This window comes from Dromiciops gliroides, chromosome 2, assembly GCF_019393635.1.
Source record: "Dromiciops gliroides isolate mDroGli1 chromosome 2, mDroGli1.pri, whole genome shotgun sequence".
NCBI lineage: Eukaryota > Metazoa > Chordata > Mammalia > Microbiotheria > Microbiotheriidae > Dromiciops > Dromiciops gliroides.
Window position 1 is genome coordinate 583,289,200 of NC_057862.1, and position 24,602 is coordinate 583,313,801.

At 38.4% G+C, this 24,602-nt stretch overlaps 1 protein-coding gene across 3 annotated transcripts in view; it reads right to left on the bottom strand.

Annotated features, from left to right (window-relative positions):
• Window positions 1-24,602, bottom strand: part of UGP2 (UDP-glucose pyrophosphorylase 2) — a 49,369-nt gene that overhangs the window by 19,437 nt on the left and 5,330 nt on the right. For all 3 annotated transcript variants that reach the window (XM_043985040.1, XM_043985039.1, XM_043985038.1), the window contains exons 2-3: window positions 9,644-9,771; window positions 6,116-6,223 (exon numbers count right to left, since the gene is read on the bottom strand). In XM_043985040.1, coding sequence (XP_043840975.1) covers window positions 6,116-6,223; window positions 9,644-9,757 — 222 coding nt within the window. In that variant the 5' untranslated portion in view covers window positions 9,758-9,771. The remainder of the gene's footprint in view (window positions 1-6,115; window positions 6,224-9,643; window positions 9,772-24,602) is intronic.

Below are 24,602 nucleotides of genomic sequence, written 5' to 3' on the forward strand. Positions count from 1 at the left end.
ATGAAACTTTGGGGTGAGAGGGTTGAGGGGGATGGGAATGGTAGGAGGTATGGATTATGATCTACAGGAGTTCAGAATCACAAAAGCAAAAGCAGCATTTTTCAAGCACCACAATTTTACTAAAAAGGAGCCCTGTTATGAAGAGGAAGTGGGGAGGTGTGTGTGGGGGGGAGTTTTGTTGTGTGTTTTTTTAAGTTTTTTTTTTTTTAAAGAAGCCCTGTTAGAGAAGTATTAACTAGATTATAGGGAAGTAGTGCTACTTTCTTATCTCAAATCACTGCTCCTTGGAATCTCAACAATCACTCTTTGGACCACCTGTCTCTGGTCCTTTTATTGCTTCCTCCATTATCCATTCTCTACATGCTCTACTTCAGACCTGATTAACCACAGCTGAAGACAGTAAAAACTTTCTTGACCAGCAAACATGTTAGTGATTCTAGTATGATTGTTTATAAAACTGAAGGGAAATAGTTTCAAAATGTCAACTCAGCAAAATTTTCTTCAACCTCTCTACCCAACTTGTACTTACAAGCTTCCCTAGAGTACAACTATGTCTAGAGCTGGCATACTTATTTATCACCTATGAGGAATGCAGGCCTCTTGTCTCAACTGCTACTGCACATGCCCAACTGTCCATCCATCCACCAATAATGTGAGTAACAAGAAGATTTCCATGACGGTAAACGATCAATAAATAAAATTAACGAATTTTAAATGAAACTTGGGTTCTCTACAGCTATGCCACTTGTAACTCTCCCCCAACCACCAATGGTTTATTTAAACATCAGTGATAGCCACACTCTTAGCTAAGGAAAAGAGCATTTTCTAACCATAGTAGAAGACAAAAGAAAAATCATTCGGGGCTAGACCTGATGGTTGGTCCTTCCTGTATCCATGATTCATGCTACCCTCCAGTCAGTCAGTCAAAAAACATTGATTAAGTGCTTAATTGTGCCAGGTAAAACAAAAAAACCCCAAACTTTTAAATGGATACACCTAAGGAGGAAAATAAATCCCACCAAAAATGCACTTAATATTGGTGCAGGATGTGATCCTTTCCATGTAAAATTCCACACCTCTGAAGGTATCAGAGGTCATCTAATCCACCCCTTATCTCAGTGAGGGACCTCCAACATCTGCATGAAGACATCCGGGAAGGGGAAAGCCTCCTTTTCCCAGGGCAGCTTATTTCAGTTTGGAATGGTTCTCAAGCTTAAAAAGCTGTTGGTTACTCAATTCTGCCCATTGCGTGTAGTTCTTGTCCTTTAGAGCCTAGCAGAATAGAGCTAACCCCTCTTTCACATAACAACCCTTCACTCCCCTGCTTGAGAAATGTCAGTGACTCCCTCCTACCTCTAAGATACAAACCCCTCAGCTTAGAAGTTGCAGCTTTTTGCAAATGGCTCTAGTTGGCCTCCTCCAGACTTATTTCATATTATGTCCTTTCAAATAATCTACTTTTGAGCCAAGCTGGCCTACTGACTAATTGGCAGAACTGTTCTTCATCTCCTCTATTGCCCGGGTTCCCCCAATCCCTTTTCACCACTGCCTCTTAAGAGTCTTTAGTTTTCTTTTAAGGCTCATGTGCCAATTTCTAAGGGAAACATTTACTGGTTCCCTTAAGTGCTAGTACTCTCCCACCCTTCAAATTATTGCTTAAATACTTGTGTATATGTTGTATTATCCAGTAGAATGTTCCTTGGGAGCTGAGAGGGGCTAGTACAGTGCCTTGAACATAGAAGGCTCTTAAAAACTGATTACTGGGTTAGATTGGAAATACTGCTATCATTCTCCTACCCCCAAGATCATTTCCTCTCTAAACTAAACATCCTCTATAGTTCCTTTTAACAATTTTCTGGTAGCATAAGCCCAAGTCTCTTCTTCATCTTGGCTGTGATTCAGTCAGTAAGCTTTCATTAAGCACCTATTATGTGGCAGGCACTGCACTAGACAATGGGATCTAGACAAATGGACCCCACAAGGAGGAACAAAACATCACACTACAGATGTGAATGCACCAAAGACTAATCCTACCTCCCTCCCTCCTCCTACAAGATCTGCCTCTCTCGTGCAGCCTAAAGCATTCTTGGTTGCCATTTCACACTCCTGAATCAGGAGTCTGCTGTCCACCAAAACTTCTAGCTATGTTTCAGATGAATGGTTGGCTTATCACACCTTCACTATCCTATAGATGGAAAACTGTCAAAGGTCATGGGGGGGGCGGCAATCAAACGCCTATTTGTGAAATACTACCACCCATTAACAATTAAACGGATGACTTAGAATTTATTAGCAAAATCTGACATTAAGATTTTCTACTTACATAAGCCTAACCTCAAAGAATCAGTGAGGGTTGGGAGGGGGAGAGGACTTTCAAAGAAATAACCTGAAATAATCATACAATTAAATTTTAAAATTACATTTGAATTTTACTGTTCTCCCAATAAAGAATGGAGCAAATGATATTCTATGGATGAATAGGCTAAAATTTAGGGTTTTCTCTTGTTATGACAGTATTTATTTTCACACCGTTAATGCCAGGCTAAAAGTGAAAAGTAGGATCATATTCCATAATAAGTGAATTTCTTCCCCCTCACACCAACAATATGTACTGTTTGGTTAGCTAGTTAAAGTATCACTATCGTTTAAAACCAGTAATTCTAATATCAAAAAGCCTTGCTCTTTAAGATGGAAACTAATTTATGTGTGATCTTCAATATATTAAAGGTTGTGAGAAGGAATAAAATTACTTAGTAATTACTATGTGCTCAGGACTGTGTTAGGTGCTTTGGAAGATGCAAAAGCATCCTTGTCACCATCATCATATTTATATGGCACAAGAAAAGCTTGTAAAGTCTTTCTGTGTTCTCATTTGATCTTATGATATATGTGTATATGTGATATATACATACCCTTTAGTGGAATTAATCTATGCAAAAAGGTGAAAATACTTTTTGGCTTCTTAAGCAACATGAATAAGAGATGCCCCTTGTTGGAACTGAATCCATGGTATTCAAGGCTATGGGAAACAGATATAACCAATTTTTATTCTCTAGAATTTCAAAGAAGGAAGAAGACAGGGGGCTTGGCACTGTGAGTCCTGGGTTCAAAATCCATCTCTGATACTTACTAGTTTGGGTGACACAAAGTCACAACCTGAGATTCAGTTTCCTCATCGATAAAATGAGGATAAAAATATCTAGACCTTACAGGATCATTGTGAGGCTCAGATGAAAAAGCAAGTATAGGGTGGGCCAAAAGTCACAGTGTTTTAATAACTTTTCGAAAATTAATTTTTATTTATTCTTTGACATTTATGAGATTTGATTTTTCACACTAATGTAAATTAATTTCCTATATGTACTGTATATGATGATACGGTATTGTAAATTAAAAATCAAAAAAAAGGAGTTATTAAATAGTGAAACCCCTTTGTGACTTTTGACCCACCCTGTATAAAAACACTTTATGAACATGAAAGCAATACATTGTCACCACTTAGAGACCATCATCTACTTGAGGGAAGACTCTGTGGTATATGGGAGGAAGCATGCTACAAACATCCCACAGTATGTGGCAAGAACCCTGGACTTGGGTTTTTCATGTCAGCTCTGCTCTCTGCCTGAGGCTACCCAGCTAGTCAGTGACTTGTAAAATGACTGTTAGACTGGATGATGATTTCTAAGGTCTCTTCAGCTTGATAATCTGTGAGTAATTTATGAAGCGATATGCACTAACTACTCAAATCACAACCCCTCTGGGCCTCAGCTTCTTTGAATTTAAAAATGAGAGAACTGAACTAAATCATTTTTGTGTTTTCTTTCAGCTGTAAAACCTGAAATTCTATGAAGAGACAGACATTCAATATTTACATTGTGTCTACTCTGTGTTGGGCACCATGCTAAATGTTTTTTAAAAACAAATATCTCCTTTGATCCTTACAACAACCATGTGACATAGGCACTATTATTATTCCTATTTTATAGATGAGGAAACTGAGGCAAACAGAAAAGTGACTTGCCCAGGGTCACACATATATTAAGAGTTCAAAGCCGGATTTCAGGCATCTGATACTAAAATACAGTAAATGTAACACAGGAATACCTTTCCAAGGCTTTCATTTACTATTGATTACGATGCAAAAAGTCTCATGACTGTACTCTTGAGATTCTAAGTTACTGTTTAGAGGAATGCCAAAATTCTCAGAAACATAACCAAGGGAGGTAACAGGCAAGAACACCACACTTTAACACCTAGTCTTGGCTGTAATGAGATTCTAAAAGTGGAGTTTGCAGTGGGGGCTACTTCAAGCTAAGAAAGCTTCCACTTAGATGAACAAAGACATTTTTAAAGTTCTGTACATAGTCCACACCTCCATTCTTCTAAGCCAGAAACCCCATAAGGCTCTCTCTTGCATACACATACTACAACCTACACAAATTTCCTTACACCATCCTGTCCTGTACAACTAAGTCCGTTTCCAAAAAGATTTTTTTGAGAGTTTTAATGAGTACCTTCCTTTCAAGGCATGTTAAATGTGTTGCTTTATAGCAGTGTTTATTAATTAATTAATGCTTATTTTCTTCAGAAAAAAAAAATCCCTAAGGAATCTGACTATTCTGGAACACCAAAAAATGCAAAGGTGCCAGAGTTGGGGCGAGACTGAAAAAAAAAAAAAAATCAGCAGAAGAGCGTAATTCACCTACTACAAATGCCAGGGAAGGGAAAAGCAAAAACCAAAACCCCATATAGGCAGTTTATGTAAGAATGCCAAGGAATTTAACTAACATATAAAAAATAACATGTGCACTCTCTGTAAATTCTAAATCTCACAGGCAATGATAATATTTTGAACTCTAGATTTCATTTAAGATTCTTTTCTTTATTAATGCTGTACTCTCTACATCTCTTAATTTGATGCCAATTTTAGGCAATTTAGAATTTCCTAAAAGAGGCACAGGTTTAGAATATACAATTGACGTGGACAGATAAGCTTGAATCCCCGAGTTACAATCTCTTCACCTGGTTCTTCCTAAGTCACTGAATTCTTTGTGATCTTCCTTCATCTCTGTGAAGGTGCTGAGGAAGAGCCAACATGAAATCAAATCATTCAATAGACATTAAGTACATAATGTGTCCATGATAACAATCCATAAGATATAATCCTGGCTCTTAAGAAACTCTTAATTTATGAAAGATAAAATGTGTACGCAAACATCGATCATAGCTGATGAAGCTCCAAGCAGACATCATTTTAGTCTGGAACAATCTCTCTGCATCAGTTTCCTCTTCTGTAAAGTGAGGATGCTGATATTTTTATTCTGTACTTCCTAGGGCTGTTCTACAAAGAATGTCCTCACAACATCTGTGGAGGGTAGACAGTAAAAATATCACCCCCATTTCACAAATGAGGAAACTAAAGCTCAGAATAATTCAGTGATACGCTGAGGTAATGTCTGCTATAGAATTTCTTAAGAATCAGGATTATGTCCTATGTGTATTTTGATGAGAGAGTAATTGTTTTTAACTTGGATGATTAGAAAAGGCATCATAGGAGCAGATGACATGTACAGGCTGAACAGGGAAAGGAGGGGTGGAGGTGGAGAAATCATTGCAGGCCAACAGTATAGCACAGGGACAATGGCAGCTACTTCATGCACACAGAACAGGAAGGCCACATGGAAGTAGAATAATACTTAGGAAATATGAACTAGTTCAATTTAGCTTCAGGACTGAGTGTCCTGGGAAACAGCATAAGGTAAAGATGGAAAAACAGAGTGAAGCCAGACTGGCAAGGCCTTCACTGCTAGGCTAGCATTTGGCCCATCAGTATTCAAGAAAGAACCATCTAAAGTTTGCATGCAGGACCAGGGCACAAATGAGATTCACTTCTGCAAGATACCACACAGACTAGAGGAAGGAGTGCAGCACTGTCCTGCTGCCAATAAGATCAGAGGCCTAGGAGAGCAGGGTGGTCAGAGCAGGGATAGAAAGGAAGAGACAGAGGGGAGTTCTGTCATTAACCACAGCTGACCCCTCCCAACACCATGACAACTTTCCCTTTAATTTTAAGAGATGGTCTCAAAATCCCTCTATCGTTTTACCCAAGGCTTACCGAATCCTCTGGAGGCCTCTGGATTTTCCCCCAATCCACAGAAGGTCCCTTTTCTTGTAAAAATCTATGGAATAACTTCCGAAATCCTTCAAGGTCTTTTTTAGTGTGCTAAGAAAAGAAAGAATACTCAATATTAGACACATATGACAGGAACTATATAGCATACTTAAGTGAAATTCTTCTACTTTTAGGTTATAAAATGCATACAATTTTATACAATTTAAAATTTAAAAAGAGACCTAAAACTGAGGAATAAAAAACACACTTGGGCAATATAAAAGGGAGTATTAATAGTTTTTCTTAACATTATAAACTATAGGGACATGATCTCATAGACTCCCCAAAGAATATCTAAAAGTAGAATAATGATTTGCTATAAGGAATTTACTGACTCACGAATACCATTAACTTCAGAAATTTCAAAGAGATACTATCTAAAAGTGCATACAAATAACCTTATTAGTTAGTTCAGAAGATGGCAGGAAAAATGGAAATCAGCATAGGCAGTTTGTGCATCTATAAATATGTACACATACACACAAGAGAATTATATCAATAAAGGTGGTTTACTTTCTTGGTTTGTTTTGTGGGGCAATGAGGGTTAAGTGACTTGCCCAGGGTCACACAGCTAGTAAGTGTCAAGCGTCTGAGGCTGGATTTGAATTCAGGTCTTCCTGAATCCAGGGCCAGTGCTTTATCCACTGTGCCACCTAGCTGGCCCTAGACAAATGCTATTTTTAAGGCTTCTTTAGATTTTACTCTTTAAAAATATGAGGTAAGGGAGAGTCAAGGATATACTGTAGGTTTGTGAACTTGGCAAGATGGTGGTACCTACAGAGAAACAGGGAAGTTTGGGGGAAGGGTGGGTTTAATGGGAGAAAGAAGACAAATCATTTCCATTAAAGACAAGCTGAATTCAATGTATATAGGAAATTAAGGAGATATCTAGCAGGCAGTTAGTGATGCAGGGTTGGATACATATTTAAATGTCATATCACCTACCCAGAGGAAATATTTGAACAGGTGCAGAGAAAAAGAAGGGTCCAGGACAAAGCCTTAGGGAAGATGGATGATGATCCAGCAAAGGATACTAAGAAGGAATGGTCAGACATGTAAGAAGAGAGCCAAAGGACAGTGTCAAAAACTATAAAGAGGTCAAAGTACAATGGAGACAAGAAAAGGTCAATGGATTTAGCAGTTAAGAAATTACTGGTAACCTTAAAAAGCTTGCAAGGAGTTGAGTGGGCAGTAAGGAAGTAAAGATAGATGATTCTCAGAGCTTGGCATTAAAAGGGAAGCAAAGAGATAGAAGGATGGCTAGAGGGCATGAAAGGGCCAAGTGAAAGTTTTTGAGGGGCAGCTAGGTGGTACAGTGGATAAAGCACTAGCCCTGGATTCAAGAGGACCCAAGTTCAAATCTGGCCTCAGACACTTGACATTGGGCAAGTCACTTAACCCCAATTGCCTCATCAAAAAAAAGAAAAAGAAAAAGAAAAAGAAAGTTTTTGAGAAAGTTTTTAATAAACTTAACTCTCAAAGACCAATATTAAAAGACAAAACTCTTGCCCCTATTTAGCAGCATATAACCAAATAAATTAACAAGTAAATAGAAGCAAAATGTATCTTCATTATGTCTTCCAAGACTTTCTGACCTAAGAGAAAAATGTTTTAAGAAAACCTAGGCATATCTGCTGATAACACCAAAAGGGACAGTAAACAAGAAGGAACTGAAAATTATGAAAGAAAGATAAAGAACCAGCTCCTTGGACAGACAGGAGGGGAATGGGATCAAGACCACAAGCAGAAAGGTTGGCCTTAGCAAGGAGAAGGACATGAGTTAAGTAGATTAGAATGGGTGTGAAGATATAGGAGTTTTGAGCTATGGAGTAGAAATAAGGGCACTCGTGACAGATTGCCTTATATGTCTCCATAAATTAACAGCCAAAGGCATTTGCTGAAAGTTTGAGATAGTTGCTAAGAATAGGGAGATGGCTGGTTGTTGTCCTTCCATTCTCAAAGAGGACCAAAATGACATCACTATTTTGGGATTCATGTACAGTGTGTCTGGTCAGCAATACAAGCTCAGAAGACTCTACCACAGATCGGCACAAATAAGCCCCTGCTTCATTGCACTAGTGACTGTCCTCATGGGTTAAATGAGGTAAAGTGAAGATGGAGTTCAATGAAGTGAAAGAAGCTGAAGGACTTTATAAAGGTCAGGGTGTACTTAGGGACATTAATGTGCACATTGAAGTCTTCCAGTACGAGAACAGGAGGTTAGCTAGAAAAAAATTTTGAGCCAGATATTGAAATCCTTAAGAAAGGAGGAGGAGTGACTTGAAAGCCAGTATATTATAGCCAGAAAAATCAGGACCAGGCGATAAGAGAGAAGGGAAGTAAATCCCAAAAGAGAGGTTGAAAAGTGATGGCAAAAGAAGGGGGATCACGAAGTGTAAAGGAACAGGCAAAAAGGTATGGAAATTGTTCTCCCCAGTCCAGTCAGTCAATAAATATTTATAAAGCACCTACTATGCACTAGGTACTGTGTTAAGGTCTGTGGATACAATGAAAAGCAAGACAGCTCATGTCCTCACAGAGATCACCAACTAATAGGGGAAACATGGAAAGAACTATGTAGAAACAAATTATATCCAGTTTCTATGAAAACTGGAAATAACAGACAGAAGGAAAGCATTAGCATTAAGGAAGATGAAGGAAGGATTCCTGTAGAAGGTGGTATATCAGTTGGGACTTGAAGAAAGTGCATTTTGTCAGGACATGAGAGAAGGTCGCATCAGTACTAAAAGGTGACCGGAAGTAATACAATGCCTTCTGGAGAGATTCGACTATCTTGTGAGCACTAAGAGAGAGAAAAAATAGAAACAGATCTCTAGAGGGTATAATGGGAGGTAAAAGGAAGTAAGTTACTGGTATGGGCTGTCTATCTAATCTCCTACCAAAAACTTGTCATCATGAACCACCACCACCACCACCCAAAACCCATGTTTCTTACATTTACTGATTCAAACATATAAATAAAAATTTGCTCGTCAAGTTTGAAAAATGACAGTTGAAATGTTTAATTATTGAGGAAAAGACATCTTAAATACTTTTACATTTCTTCAGATCTTTAACAATCTATTCAGTTTCATAAAGCAATGGACTTCATCCAGCATTAGTAATTTATAAACAATCAATCTAACTTTGTTTTCCCTTTACATCCTCTTTTCAAGCTGCATAAGAGAAGGGCCAACAGTACCCACTTATCTAATTTTGAGTTGTTCACTGAAGCTAACTCTCTCCCAAGACCACACATCTACATTCTAACAGAATGTAAGTTCCAGTGGAACGGATTCGAAAACTCTAATTTCCATCTGTATCCTCTTGCCCAGAGAAGGCACTTGACTGTTGAAATGAATTGTCAGAAATTGAACCTGATTCAGTCTAGTTTTCCACCCAAAATGCCACACCGCCTTTTTTAGAGGTTACTTTTTAAATTGATGGAATCAGGAAGACTTGAATTCCTACCTCAGATTCATTTTGTGGTGCAGTTGAAAGTATTTTCTCAAGTTCCTTCTTCACTGATAATTCCAGCTCTTGTCGGATGACTTCTTGGAACTGGGAAGTACCACCTTGAGACATTGCTTTGCTAAGATCTTAAAATAGAAAAGGAAACTAAAATTAGAAGTTAAAATAAACTATCCAGGTAAAATCTCTTATTTGCTCCTGGAATGCTTGAATCACAGAGTATGTAGGAAATTTCCCAGTCTTATTCACATTCTCTTAACATTTTTATACATCATATGGAATACAGAACAAAATCCAATTATTTGGGAGGGTATGCCTAACTAGTGTGCCTATAATACCAGTGGGGCTGGTGTAATGGATTGGGAATTTATCAGTCTGTTAAAATGACACTGGATCTGATGGCAAATTCTGATTTCAAATTTTAGCTGTCCAAATATGTGTAGGGGGCCTCAGTTTCCTCAGCTATAAAATAAGGAAGTTGGACTAAATCTGAGGTCGCTTCCAGTTCTCAGTATGTGATCCTAGGATCTTCATTCCAGCATTCCATTTTACCTAGCCTCATTTTTCCCTATTCTCCTTCAAAATTACAACAAATTGGAAGGATGGCCAGTAATGATTTTTCATAAGGGATGCTGGAGTAATTTACTAATATCACTGGCAGGAACAAAAAATTGTCAAGATTACCAGTGAAAATAGACGAAAGGCCTTCTAATTTGAAGATGTCAGTTCCTTGTTTTTATAGAGAGAACTTTTTATTTTTATAATCCTTGATTAAAGATAAACCCAAGAGGAGGAGTTGTCAATTTCCATTTATAAGGCTCATCCAGGCTTCTCAGGCCTTATGGTTTGATGAGCACTACTTTCTCTTCTCTAGTTTTCCAGGTTCAATAAAGTCTCAGGATTTCTCTTCCCAGGCTCCCTTCAATCCCCCACCCTCCCATGTTTTAAAGTAAAGGCTAGAGGACTACTTATTGGGTGTGCTGTAGAGGGGATTTCAGTTTGATTGGGGGTAGGACTAGATGGTCTCTGAAGAATCTTCCAGGGGCAGCTAGGTGGCGCAGTGGATAGAGCACCGGCCCTGGAGTCAGGAGGACCTGAGTTCAAATCCGGCCTCAGACACTTAACACTTACTAGCTGTGTGACCCTGGGCAAGTCACTTAACCCCAATTGCCTCACTAAAAAAAAAAGAATCTTCCAAATAGGGTTGCAATATCCTTTATTGTCCATAGCATACAAGCATTGTTTTTATGATTTAAATAGTCATACAAAATAAACCCAACCAAAAGCACATGAGCAAAGAAAAACATTGTATAGGAGTATATGAGCCAAATCATTTTTATTATAAATACATATTTTGTGCTGAGAGTAGGTACAAAAGCTTTAAATGCTAAACAAACAACACTGTGTGTTGGAACTCAAAGCAATAATATTAAAGCAACTGATTTTTTTTTTTAACTTCACCTTCTACTTCTGAATGTACCCTTCCCCCTGCAATATTCAGTGAGTCATTCCTTGTTACAAAGGATAAAAGAGAGGAAAAACATTTAGTAAAACTAACAAACCTATCAACTGAGTCTGACAGCAAAGGTAATGTTCCCTATCCATAGTTCCTCCACTCAAGAAAAACAAGGGAGGAGATTAATTTCTTTATCCTTTCTAGGGATGTTTGGCTATGATAACTTCACAACATTCAGTTTTGTTGTCTATTTTTTTCCTTTAACATTACTGAAGTTTCTGTTTTGTTTTTTTTCTTGACTGTGCTAACACTGCACCAGTTCATTTAAGTTTAATCATACTTCTTTGAATTCTTCATATTCATAGTTTCTTTTAGTGTAGTAATATTCCAGCACATTCACATACCAGTTTGCTTAGCTGTTCCCCCAATTAATGAGCATCTACTTTATTTCCAGTTTTTTGCTCTCTAAAAAAGCAGCTCTATAAATATTTTTTCCTGTAGAAAGGAATTCCATTTACTTACTAGTGGGATATGAGTACCATGTTTACCTTGCTAAAACATGTATACCCAAAATAAAACAGATACCACACATTAGTTAAAGAACCAGAACTCAGAAATATTTATCCTATATTCTACCATGCTGTGAGGAAATGGGGAATGGTCTCCTCTCAAGAATATAATTGTCACCATTCAAATTACACTCCTCTGGACCTTTTTGAGGAAAAAGGTCTCCTCTTTCTCCTTCCCCCCTCCCCCAACAAAATCACATGGTTCAGTGAAACCCTGAGCTGTTCTCAATTAGGTCGGCTCCTGAGCTATGTCCATATAAGGGAGGATTGAAGAACTGTCCCTGTATCACCTCCCCTATTGGTTAAGAACCCAAAGAATAATTATGGAAATTAGGGTTAAGAATACTGCATTCTGGTTAGTTTTTGCGGGTAGATTGTAACCCTTGAGTAATTGGATCAGTGATGAAAAAGGAGAGGGTCCATTCACATTAGGGACTAGGGGGTTAAAATGGGGCCTGTGAGCCCCCATTCTTTGCACCCACCAGATGCATACTGGGTTGCCCATTCTCAAGAGAATGACAATAAATAAGTCACTGACATCACCGCTGCTGAGTTCCAGAGAATTATTAAGCAGGACTCATTTTCCTCACATCTGCTTTTAGCAAGTACTTAGGGCATAACATAAATGGGTTAACCATTTAGTGTTGTGCCAAAGATTTGGGTAAAATATGACCACTCACATAGCTAAAATATAAACATTTCTGTCAGTGTTCAAATAGAGGGTTTACTTCTCTAAAAGTAATGAGGGCAAGTCCTTCTCTGGTGGCTCCATGCTTGCTTTCAAATGAAATGCAGACACTGAGCTTCCAGAAGCAGATATTTTGAGGGGCGGCAAAAACAGCAGTTAGGATTTTATTAATGGCACTGCTCATTTTAAATTAAACCTAGAGACGAAGAACCAAAACCACACATGACTTGTTTCCTCCTGATTAGGGGGTGGGGATGGGGTGAGGTAGGGAGAAGGTGGAAAAGGATGTAGCATTCTTAAGTTTTAAAAAAAGATGTCATTTTTTGTTTTTTGTCCTCATATTCCAGCATCTAGAACAGGGCTCTCAAGGCACACAGGAGATGCTTAATTAGTATTTGTTGAACTGAATTAGCTGAAAAAGGTGAATCAGACCAATAGTGTTATTTCAATTTAAGCCCCATTAACGGATCACAAACAAGAAAGGCTTCCTTTAACAAACTATTACTTATAAGATAAAAAGGAAACCATTCCAGATGAATGAACTTTCACCTATATTTTGTGACAGAGGTAAGAATTTAAAAAACAAAACACTGGAGTGAAATATTATCTAGTCTAATACCCTCACTTGATAAATGATGAAAACGGAGTGCTAGAGAAATTAAATTATAGGTAGGGCTGCTGCTAAAACTACCTCATTAGACACCTAACTTTCCCTCATCCCCCACAATATCAAGTTACCTGCTAATAAAAATGGTCAGAAAACATTTTTCATACAAATAATTACACTGCACCAAGGGCAATGTCAAAGACAAAACAAAGGTAAAAACTAATTCCTGCCCTAAAGGAGTTTGTACTTCAGAGGCCATTTGAGTGGTAGAAGCTCATCAGACACAATAGGGAGAGGCAGTTAGGTGGAGAAGTGGACAAAGCACCGTCCCTGGATTCAGGAGGACCTGAGTTCAAATCCGGCCTAGCTGTGTGACCCTGGGCAAGTCACTTAACCCCAATTGCCTCACCAAAAAGAAAAAACGAACAAAATACAATAGGGAGATGGGGGGCGGCGTGGGAAATGAAAGGGAAGGAAAAGGCTTCAAGGAAAGCCTTGAAGAAGGTACATAAAAATTTTAAGAGGGAGAACTGCATTCTTGGCATGGTAGACGACTTGTGAGGATTATTAGGCTGTTAATAAGGTTGAGTTGGGGCACATTAATCTAGAATGCCAAGTGCACCGACTGAAGGGAATTCTATGAAATGAAGCTGGAAAGAAGGGTGGGACTAGAAGATTACAGAATAGCAATCTACAGAATGCTCAAACAGCCTTAAAAAGGTGTGCAATTACATCTACGTACCCCTTGACAGTTCTCAAAATGCCCTCAACTGTTAAGTCACTGAACCTCTCTAGACTTAGAAAGGAAGAAAATAAAGGTACAAAAATTTTTGTAGCTGCTCTTTTTGTGGTGGCAAAGAATTGGAAATCGAGGGGCTGCCCATCAATTGGGGAATGGCTAAATAAGTTGTGGTACATGAATATAATGGAATACTATTGTGCTATAAGAAATGATGAGCAGGCAGGTTTCAGAAGGCCTTACATTTAAATGATTTTGAGTGAAATGAGCAGTAACAACACAATTGTGTGATGATCAATGGTGACAGGCTGAGAAGAGCTAAGTCCAAGAAAATGCCAAAAAACTCATGATGGATGCAAAATGTCCTTCACATCCAGAAAAAGAACCATGGAGTTTGAATGTGGATTGAAGCATAATATTTTCACTTTTGTTGTTGTTGTTTGGTTCTTTCTTCTATTTTTTTTTTGCTTTTGTTCCGATTCTTCTCTCACAACATGACTAATATGGAAATGTGTTTTACATGAGTGTAATGTATAACCTATTATCAGATTGTTTGCTGGCTTTGGGAGGGGGGGAGGGAAAAATATGGAACTCAAAATCGTACAAAAATGAACGTTGAAAACTATCTTTACGTGTAATTGGCAAAAATAAAATACTATTTTTTTTTAAAAGAAAAGGAGGGGAGGGGGGAATTAAAATATAGTTCCTTCCTATCCCTTCTAACCTCCCCTCATTTTCTCCTTACAACTTTAACCAATAATACTCTTTTTAAACTTAGACTTGAAATGTTTTACTTTGGTAATTACATTTCTAAAAATTCTGGGTCATTTCAGATGGACTTATTTCTATCTCAATCTCTCTTCCTTCCCTTTCTTCCTCCTCCTCCTTTTCTCTCTCTGGTTGATCTTACTGGTTCTCATAAGGTCTTCTCCAAGATCACATGAGAAGTAAGTAGGAAGACCAAATTATGAATGCAGGTGCTGCAAAGCCTGGTCCACTCTAGTCCTCTTAGCACTAGTTGTATTAAAATACTAAAGGAATGGTTCCCATTTCACAAACCGCTTGGGTTTGTGAACTAATTTTATTTAATTGCACCTTAAGCAGTAAATAATTGCCTGATTATTTTACAAATATATTTTTCCTCTGTGACAAACAGGTACATGTTTGACACATTCAGTTTTATTCTTCAGTGATCTAGACTTTGGGGGGAGGAGCAAAAGTTATGACTGCAGTTATTATAAGCACTTAATGATTAAGTGGAGGATGTGGAAGATGGAAGGAGGTGTAAAAAAATGATCCCTAACCCAGAAGCCACTTCCCAACATGCTTATACCCTCACCTATGGACCCCATCACAATTACCTAGAAAGGAAGTTTATTTTCGTTGTTTCATTTCTGCCTTCCATTCATCAACCCATTCGATACAATTAAGTGCCTACTATATGGAGAGTTCTGTTATAGCAAGAACAGTTATTTTGTTCAGTAATATCTATTAAAGAATTCCTGAAATAACATAACTGCCCTCCCCAATTTCAGCAATATAGAATTAATCCTCTTTGCTTTTGAGGAAAATCATAACTGAGTAAAGTTAGACCTTTCCTGAAGATATCTGTCACAGTGAATTGCCCCAACTGTTAGTGCCTCAAACACCATGCTTCTCTCTGTCACCATGTACCCGTATAATTATGGGAAATGATTTTCAATTCTACATTCGTATTTACCATCATGGGGCATAGTGTCTGACACACAGAAGACAATATATGAATGATTGATCCAATGAAATAAGGCATGTTAAACAAAGGGCTCATAAATGTTAGCTATTGTTAAGTGTAATTTCCCATACAATTGTATTTAGTTTGACACCACTACTCCCTTACAATTCTGTATTGTGTAAAGGTTTATAACCTCACAACCACTGTTAAGATAGGGAGTGTATTATTCCCATTTACAGATGAGAAAAAAATGAAGCCATTAAGTATCAGAGCTAGAGCTGGAATATAGGTCTTCTAATTCCAATTTGAGTGTAATTGTTCATCAAACTGCAATTTCTTTAATTTGAGATAAATTGCAAATTACAAAAACAAAACCAAAAAACCCCACAGGATTTATTTCCACTTCCCAATAACCACACTTCCCTTCAACATCAAAGAGGATAGTCATTTAACTTATGGGGACCCCAGTTTCCTCATATGTAAAATGAATGAATTGGCTTTGATAATCTCTGAAGTTCCTTTTATCTTATGATCTTTGCATATCTTCGGGCACATCATACATCATTAGGTTTCAACATTTCAGGCTGGCACCAGTGTTTCCTAATGCCCTGATATTGGTACATGAAAATTTCCAATTAACATTTAAGGTAGAGTTGCAACCTTTACATTGCTAAATGGACAGGCTAATAAGTGAAAGAACAAGGAGGAGAAAAATAACTGCTGTTGTCCTGTGGCATGGATGATCTATTAGACAAACCTACTCTCCTATCAGACCTGTTTGTTCTGTCCTCACAACCAGGACATGAAGAATAAGAAATTAAAAGAGACCATTCTCAAGGTAGCAACTGCTACACTTTAACCTGGCAAGAAAACCCGAGAATGCGATGGAAGCTAAAACATTATTAAGGATGTTAGTCAAATGACTATCTTGGTTCTTGGTCCATTGAAGCCCAAACCAGGAAGGTCTGTAGTTTAATAAGATTACCTCTTCTGAATGCTTAAATCTGAATTAAAATAGAATTCTTTCTGTAATATACTGTATGCTGTCACTGAAATGTCCAGTTTCCAGGTATGTATGAACTAGGATTGAAACCCTGGTTGTTGTTCCTCAAACCAAAGCCTGTGACACTGCTGGTTAAATAAAGCAAAACCCCAGGACACCTCGTGCAACTTTATTCTCTACATTTGAGGGAGGAGGGGAATGGGGAGAGAATGGGTATCCCCAAACACTTATTTTAATTTAAAATGTGCATATGCCATTTAACACTTTGGGTGAAACAGCATGCTATATAAATGCAGACACCTATATTATCATCCAGGATGATGGTGTGCCTCATGAACAATTTTTGGTTGGACAAAACTATTGGTTCTTAGTGACCATGACCTTTCCATTCATCTTTTATTGAAATGTCAGAAAAGAATCTATACCTAGACTTATCATTTGTAGCAGGACTTACCCTTACTAGGAATTTTTTTTTAAATCCAATCCACAAAAAATACATATTTAATAAACTTGTCAAATTTTAAAGAAATAGTCAATTATAATACAGAAATAAAAAGAAATAAAAATCATGCAAAGGGTCCAATGCCTTATGTCTGGAAGGCTGGAGTATTTGGGAAGAAGGGGAAAATATGTACATTTCAAAAAAGTCTATCAAAGAACCAAGTTCTGTGCTTTTCACTATAGTCAAAGCTATTTGTTTACTGAGCAGAGTCAAATGTGACAACATAGGATCTAATCAAAGAAGAGGACCAAAGGGTACTGAGTTTAAGCCTCTAGAAAAGTCCCAAAGGACTACTGAGACATGGGAGCACCTGTTAAATCATGCCCTAAAGCTAAAATAAGGTACTGAAATACTGCATCTTAAAAGAAGCTATGCTTCAATACAGTTTTTCCATCAAAAAAGCCCCTGATGTGGGGCAGCTAGGTGGTACAGTGGATAAAGCACTGGCCTTGGACTGAGGAGTACCCGAGTTCAAATCCAGCCTCAGACACTTGACACTAGCTGTGTGACCCTGGGCAAGTCACTTAACCCTCATTGCCCCCCCCCCAAAAAAAGAAGAAGAAGCCCCTGATGGTTGATGGAGTAACAGGGTGTATAAAATGACAAAAGGCTGGGAAGACAGAGGGGAAACAATCAAGACCGGTTGTTCCTTGTATCAGTGTTTATCATAGTCATTCACTTAATTCCTGACTTAAAAACAAATTATTTATAAACAAATTTATAAACAAGATTTATAAACAAATACACACAGAGGTGTATATTTTTTTTCTTAATTTGATTTACAGGATTGATGCTTTGAAAGTTAACATAGGTCAGACAAAAGACATTTAAATAAGGTTGTAGATTTACCACTTTTACAATATACACCATCAATACTGTAACGATTGGAATGGCGCCACCTGCTGGAGACTTACTGTAGAAGAGTTCTGCCCATGAAGCGAAGGTCTTTGAGGGCAAGACCAGGAGTCTTTTCTTTGGCGTCAGGAAGTGACGCGGGCTGGTGGGAGGAGGAAGGAAGAGACTGGCGCTCAGTCTCGTGCTTTTTCCTCTGGACTCTGGTGGAGAGTGGAGCTAGAAATGCGCTCTCCCTTTAATAGATAGGCCTTTCTCTCTCTCTTTACCAAATTCTTGTTCTCCTTAATAAATGCTTAAAAGTCTAACTCTTGCTAAAGCTTATAATTTATTGGCGACCACTCATTGGATATTTTAGACAGTTTAGCTAGAATTTTAGCCCTTAACAATACAAATGAAAATAAACTAAAATTGGGCAAGAGTTTATGAACTGTTTGGTAGTTAGAGAATCACAAATTAAGATAAATACCATTTACTGTGTTTTGTGTTCTCTTACCATCCCTTAAATATAGGCTATCTTCTAAGCAAAGAAAAACTGATAAAAGCTTTTATGTATCACTATAAATATTTTATTACCAAGACTAAGTATTTGTACTGTTGGCACAAATGGACCCAAAGGCATTTAAATTGTGCACAGGACTGTGATATTTCACTTCCCTGAATTTTTGGAGGAGTTTTAAGATTCCAGACGTAAGTGCGACACAAATGGAGCATCATCAAAATAGGCCCTATCATAACAATAATGCTATTGGAACAGCAACTGGGAGAGGGGAAACACGGCTATTTGTCCAGCCAATTTTTCTTGCAGCTGGCCAGGAGTGCCTCATCACATACAGGGCCAAATCCCTAGATGACATTATTGGGTTTTTACACATTATCTTTACATTTAGTAGTTAACATGCAAAAAGGAGTTTTTGAGAAATAAAAAACCTGAAAGGGCCATTAGAAGTCATTTATGGATAAATAAAATAAGGCTCCAAGAGTTGAATTGGCTTAGGATATGTCATACAACATTGGTGAGAGCTAAACCAGAACCTTGATCTCCTCCATCAGAGGCCAGTGCTTCCCTCTCATCCCATCCATTATTTGCTCTTGCTTTTTAGGGATGGGAACTGGATGGGTTATTCCACTGTTGTAGGGAATGTGTCTTCTTTGTGTTAGAGAATTGCCTCAAGCAAACAGTTTTCAAGCCTTTTGGTCTCAGGAGCCCTTTACACTCTTAAATACCAACTCTTAAGAGCTTTTATGCGGATTAATATCAATATTTGCCATATTAGAAATTAAAACGTGTATTATTATGAAAAAAAGTTTTGGCCTCACAGACCCCCCCTGAAGGGGTTCGGACCACACTTGTAGGTGACTTGCTCAGGGTCTTACAGTCAATACATGTCAGAGGTAGGACTTCAACTCAAGTCTTCCTGGATTTGAAGCTGGTGAGATTACCTTCCACCATATCATCTAGCCTCGTACCTGCAGTTTATTTTTATTTTTGGAAAATACCACAAATACTATGCTTTAATCAATTTAAGTGCATTAGAAAAATATTTTCTTTTTTACATAATAGGGTAACTTATGTAGAACTTCTATTTCTACATAACAAGGTAACACAATCGCCAATTTCTCTCTTTGCTCTCCAACACCATAGTCCACAGCAAGCAAGTCCACAAAGGGTTTTGAGGAGGAAGAGCTTTCAATTCAGCATCATCTTTCCTATAAAAGAGAGGCTGCCAAATTTGAAAACAACCATGTCTCCAGCTAAAACATGTATACTTGGTGGAAGAATATGAATATTCCAAGATAAGCTGCAGCTCAGCTGGGCTAGTTAATTCAGAGCTATCCACTAACCTGACAAAGTCCAGGTGCTCTTAAAAGTCAAATCCTGTAACATATTCTTTTAGGACATACATGGCTGGTTGAGCTAGAGAGGAGACAGCCTTTAGAACAGGTTTTGGGTTTTTTTTTTGGTTTGTTTTGGTTTCGGTTTTTTTGTGGGGCAATGAGGGTTAAGTGACTTGTCCAAAGTCACACAGCTAGTAAGTGTCAAGTGTCTGAGACTGCATTTGAACTCGGGTCGGCCTGAATCCAAGGCCAGTGCTATATCCACTGCGTCACCTAGCTGCCACCTAGAACAGGTATTCTTAACCTGGGAGTCTGTGAACTTAAATAGAAAAAAATTTTCATTTTTGTTTTCATTAACTTCTAACTTGGGAATCCATAACCTGGGGTTCATGAACTTTAAGAATATACTGATGTAGGGAGCAACTAGGTGGCGTAGTGGATAAAGCACCGGCCCTGGATTCGGGAAGACCTGAGTTCAAAATCTGGCCTCAGACATTTAACACTAGCTGTGTGACCCTGGGCAAGTCACTTAACCCCCGTTGCCCTGCAAAAAAAAAAAAAATATATATATATACTGGTGTGTGTGTATATAAATGCACGCACACACACACACACACACACACACACACACACACACACACACATATATTAACTATAAAGTTCTTGCTTTATATAAATTCACATTTTACACAAATTTGACTTTATGGAAAAAATTCTGAAAGAAATGTTCATTCAAAAAAAAAAAATCTGTTAACTTCACTGTATAGTACCAAGTGCTTTCTCTTACTGCTCCTGCCCCTCATCTCTGTGACTTATCCCTGCCCCAAACAAAACAAAACAAACAACCTCCAGGTAAAATCAGAAAGGATGGAGGGATCATTGCCAGGTACTTTTTCCGGTCCCCACCCCAGTATCTGGCCCCCAAATGTCTGTCTTCTTCCTGTCCAATTCAGTTACAGGTGGCTGGCTGGGATGCCTGTTGATTACTCCTGTCTGTGTCTCCCCCAACCCCATTCTCACTTTTCTATCCTCACCCCAATGTGTCCTTGAAAGATATGCTGGTCTAGACTTCCTCCCTCCACAGGTGCAGAGCAGAAAGATCCACTGACATAAAGTGAGAACTTTCTGTATTTCAATATAATTGGTTTCCTTTGTAATTCTATTTAGCCAACTCGACAAGCATTTATTAATTACTTACTATGTGTGAGAAACAAAGCCAAAGACTGGGGATACAAAGGAAGGCCAAAAAATCTCAAAAACCTGTTTCATTTAAAAACATTATTTTGAGGAGTCTATAGGTTTCCCCACCACCAAAGGGATCCAGAACGCACAAAAAGTTAAGAACTCCTCTTCCAAATGAAATTTAGCAATTCCTTCAATTATGAATTTTAAAAAAATACATTATTCTGAAAAGAGGTCCCTAGGCTTCACCAGATTGTCCATTACACACAAGAAGGTAAAGAACTCCTCTGCTTTAAAAAGATATCAGCTTAGGCTAGAGCTATGGCCCTGGAGTCAGGAGGACCTGAGTTCAAATCCGACCTCAGACACTTAACACTTACTAGCTGTGTGACCCTGGGCAAATAACTTAACCCCAACTGCCTCATAAAAAAAAAAAAAAAGATATCAGCTTAGCAAAAACTCCAAACACTCAAAAGGGTCAAGGCCAATGTAGTCAAATGATTTATGTTTTCAATCTTAAACACACCACTGCTTTCTAAGATAACTTTATTCTAAGAATTCTCTGCAATAAGATTTTGGTTGGCTTATGTCATTTCATCCTATAGGAAGCTCCAACTGAAGAGAGCTCCCTCTATTGGTAAAGATCAACAACTCCACAACATTACATAAGAGCTGCCTGAGACAGAAAGACTCGCCTAGATTCACACAGGTCATATATATATTTAAGAGACTGACTCTAAACCCAGGGCTCCCTGATTCCAACACCAACTCCATGCATTCTGTGTGTGACGTATTGCTTCTTCAGTCACCTAATACTGAAGAACTGTCATTTTGAAGCAATTTACATTATGTCATTGAGCTCTACAACCACAGTGTAGAGTAGGTACTACAGATATCAACCTGTCTCCTTTTCCTCATGGAATTCCTAACTCCCTTTAAGTTTCAGGTCAGGTGCCACCTTCTATCAAGTCCCTCAGGTTCTGATTTGTTCTATTCACCTCCCCCAACTACTCTGTATTCCATTGTGCTGACTTTTTTTTTTCATCTCATAGAATGTAAGATTCTTGAGAGCACAAAGGAGATGCTTTTAATCAATCCTGGTTGAATTAACTCAATCTCATTTTCTGGATGAAGGAACTGAAGCCGAGTTATTTTAAGTGACTTGACAATAATCTAGCAACTAGTCAGCATGAAAGATGAGATTTGGGGGCAGCTAGGTGGCGCAGTGGATAAAGCACTGGCCTTGGATTCAGGAGTACCTGAGTTCAAATCCAGCCTCAGACACTTGACAGTTACTAGCTGTGTGACCCTGGGCAAGTCACTTAACCCTTATTGCCCCTCCAGAAAAAAAAAAAAAAAGATGAGATTTAATCCCAGGTGTCTCCAGGTCCAAGACTCTTTCCTTCATGCTGTTGTTACCTTCTCCTCCTAGCTACTCCTCTAAAACTCAAAGAACTAATATCCAAAGCCTTTCCCCTCAATATTGCAGGTACCCCAGGCCCCTAACTCCAAAGTCTGACCTCGAACCAACTCTTTCAGTTTCTATCCTCAATCTATCAGTCAATCCTTTTCTCAATCCTCTCTCCTCGACTTCTCTGCAAAAAGCTGAAGGTATTGACACTGCTGAGCAGCACTTTCTCCTTATACTCTCTTCTTTCTAGGCTTTCGGGATACCACTCTCTCCTTGTTCTCCTATTCGGTTTCCTTTCCTAGATCCTCCATCCAGAGGCTGCAGTCTAACCCTAGGTATCCCTCAGAGTTTTGTTCTGGGCCACCTTTCTCCCTCTACACTACTTGATCATTTCATTGGCTCCAGTGGATTTAATCATCATGCCTATGCTGATGATTCTCAACTCTACCTATCCTGCCCTAACCTTTCTGCTGACCTCCAATCTTAACATTTCCAACTACCTTCAAATATCTGGAACTGGAAGTAGCCCACACCTTACACTTAACAACCTTCACCACCCTAAACTTTCCCAACAGCCCTCTCTATTGCTGTAGAGGGCAATACCATCCTTCCAGGAGTCAGCCTGAATTCCATGTCTCATGGTTATATTCGATCTGTTGCCAAGGGCTATCTATTCTGTCTTTACAACTTCTTTCCAACATGACCCCTTCTCTCCTCTGATGCTATCACCACTCTAGTACAGGCCCTTGTCACCTCACGTCTGAACTACTGCAATAACCTGCTCCAAGTCTCCCCACTTCAAGCCATTTGGCCAATAAAAATGATTTTGCTAAAATGCAGGTCAGATCACAACACTCAATAAACTCCAGGAGCTCCCTATCACCTCTAGGATCAAATACAAAATCCTTTCTTTGGAGTTCTGTTTCAGAGACCTTCATAACCTAGACCCTTCCTACCTTTCAGACTTCTTATACCTTACTCCCTGCCACATACGCTTCAATCCAGTGACATTGGCTTTCTGTTACTGGAACAAGACAATTCATCTCCTGGCTCCTGCAATTTTCTCTGGCTGTTGCCCATGCCTGGAACATTCTCCCTCCTCAACTTTTCCTACTGACTTCCCTGGCTTCCTGTATGTCCCAAATAATACCTCTTAATTCTGGTGCTGTCCCTCTCTTAATTACTTCCTATCTATCCTATATGTAGCTTGTTTGTACATATTCACTTATTTTCTCTGTTAGATTATAAACTCCTTGAAGGCAGGGATCATCTTTTGCCTATTTTTGTATCTTCAGTGTTTAGCATAGTGCTTGGAACATAGTAAGCACTTCAATATTGATTGATTGATCTTAAAAGATGTTCACATAGGTATATACTAAATGCAATTATTCAAGTCCAAAGGATCACTGAACAAAATCCAAGTAGCTACTGGACAGAAATGGTCATTAGCCTCTAATACACAAAATTATTGCAGACACTTCAAAACCAAAATTTCATCAGTGTGGGCACTCCATCCACCAATTTAAACTACATCTTATCCATGCCTTACGATGTTATATGCATAGGGAGAAGAAATCAGTCCCTTGTGGCCAACCTTCTAGGATTAAGCTCCTTCCAATTTGGCTAGGTTAGGCCCATAATCAAAACCTTTCTAACTAAGGTGGACCTGGCAGACTCTGAGGTCTGCTGACATAAGCCTTTGATAATTAAGAATTACTGACTTCATGAACCAAGATATATCTTAAGAGGTCTCCAAAAGAAGAAAACACAGAAAAGTTTTGGTCCTAAAATTGTATTATGTAAGACACTGACTTCTATGGTCTGGGACCTCCTCTATTTTAAGGTTTCGGAACCTAACCAACTTTCAACAATGATAATGTTTCAAACTTCAGGCTAGTTTTCAAAATAAAGCAACTGGCTTATCTATAGCACATTTTATAAATGACTACACAGTGACATTCATGAATCAACAAATAATTTGGCTGGAAAAAGTTATTTTCTTATATATTTTTATAGAAAACACCCAAGAAGTTAAGTTTCTACTGTTTCTATTGGTGATATAATGGTAAATTTAATGTCAGGAGAAATAGGTCCCACTTTTATTTCTGATATTTAGTATTTAATATAAGCAAAAAAGCACAACTTTGGGGGCAGCTAGGTGGCGCAGTGGATAGAGCACTGGCCCTGGATTCAGGAGGACCTGAGTTCAAATCCAGCCTCAGACACTTAACACTTACTAGCTGTGTGACCCTGGGCAAGTCACTTAACCCCAACTGCCTCACCAAAAAAACCCCACAACTTTAAACCTTCAGTTTCCTCATATGTAAAATGCCGATTATACCTATAACTACAAATCTCACAGGGTTGTGAAAAAAATGCTCTGTAAACTTTGAAGATACT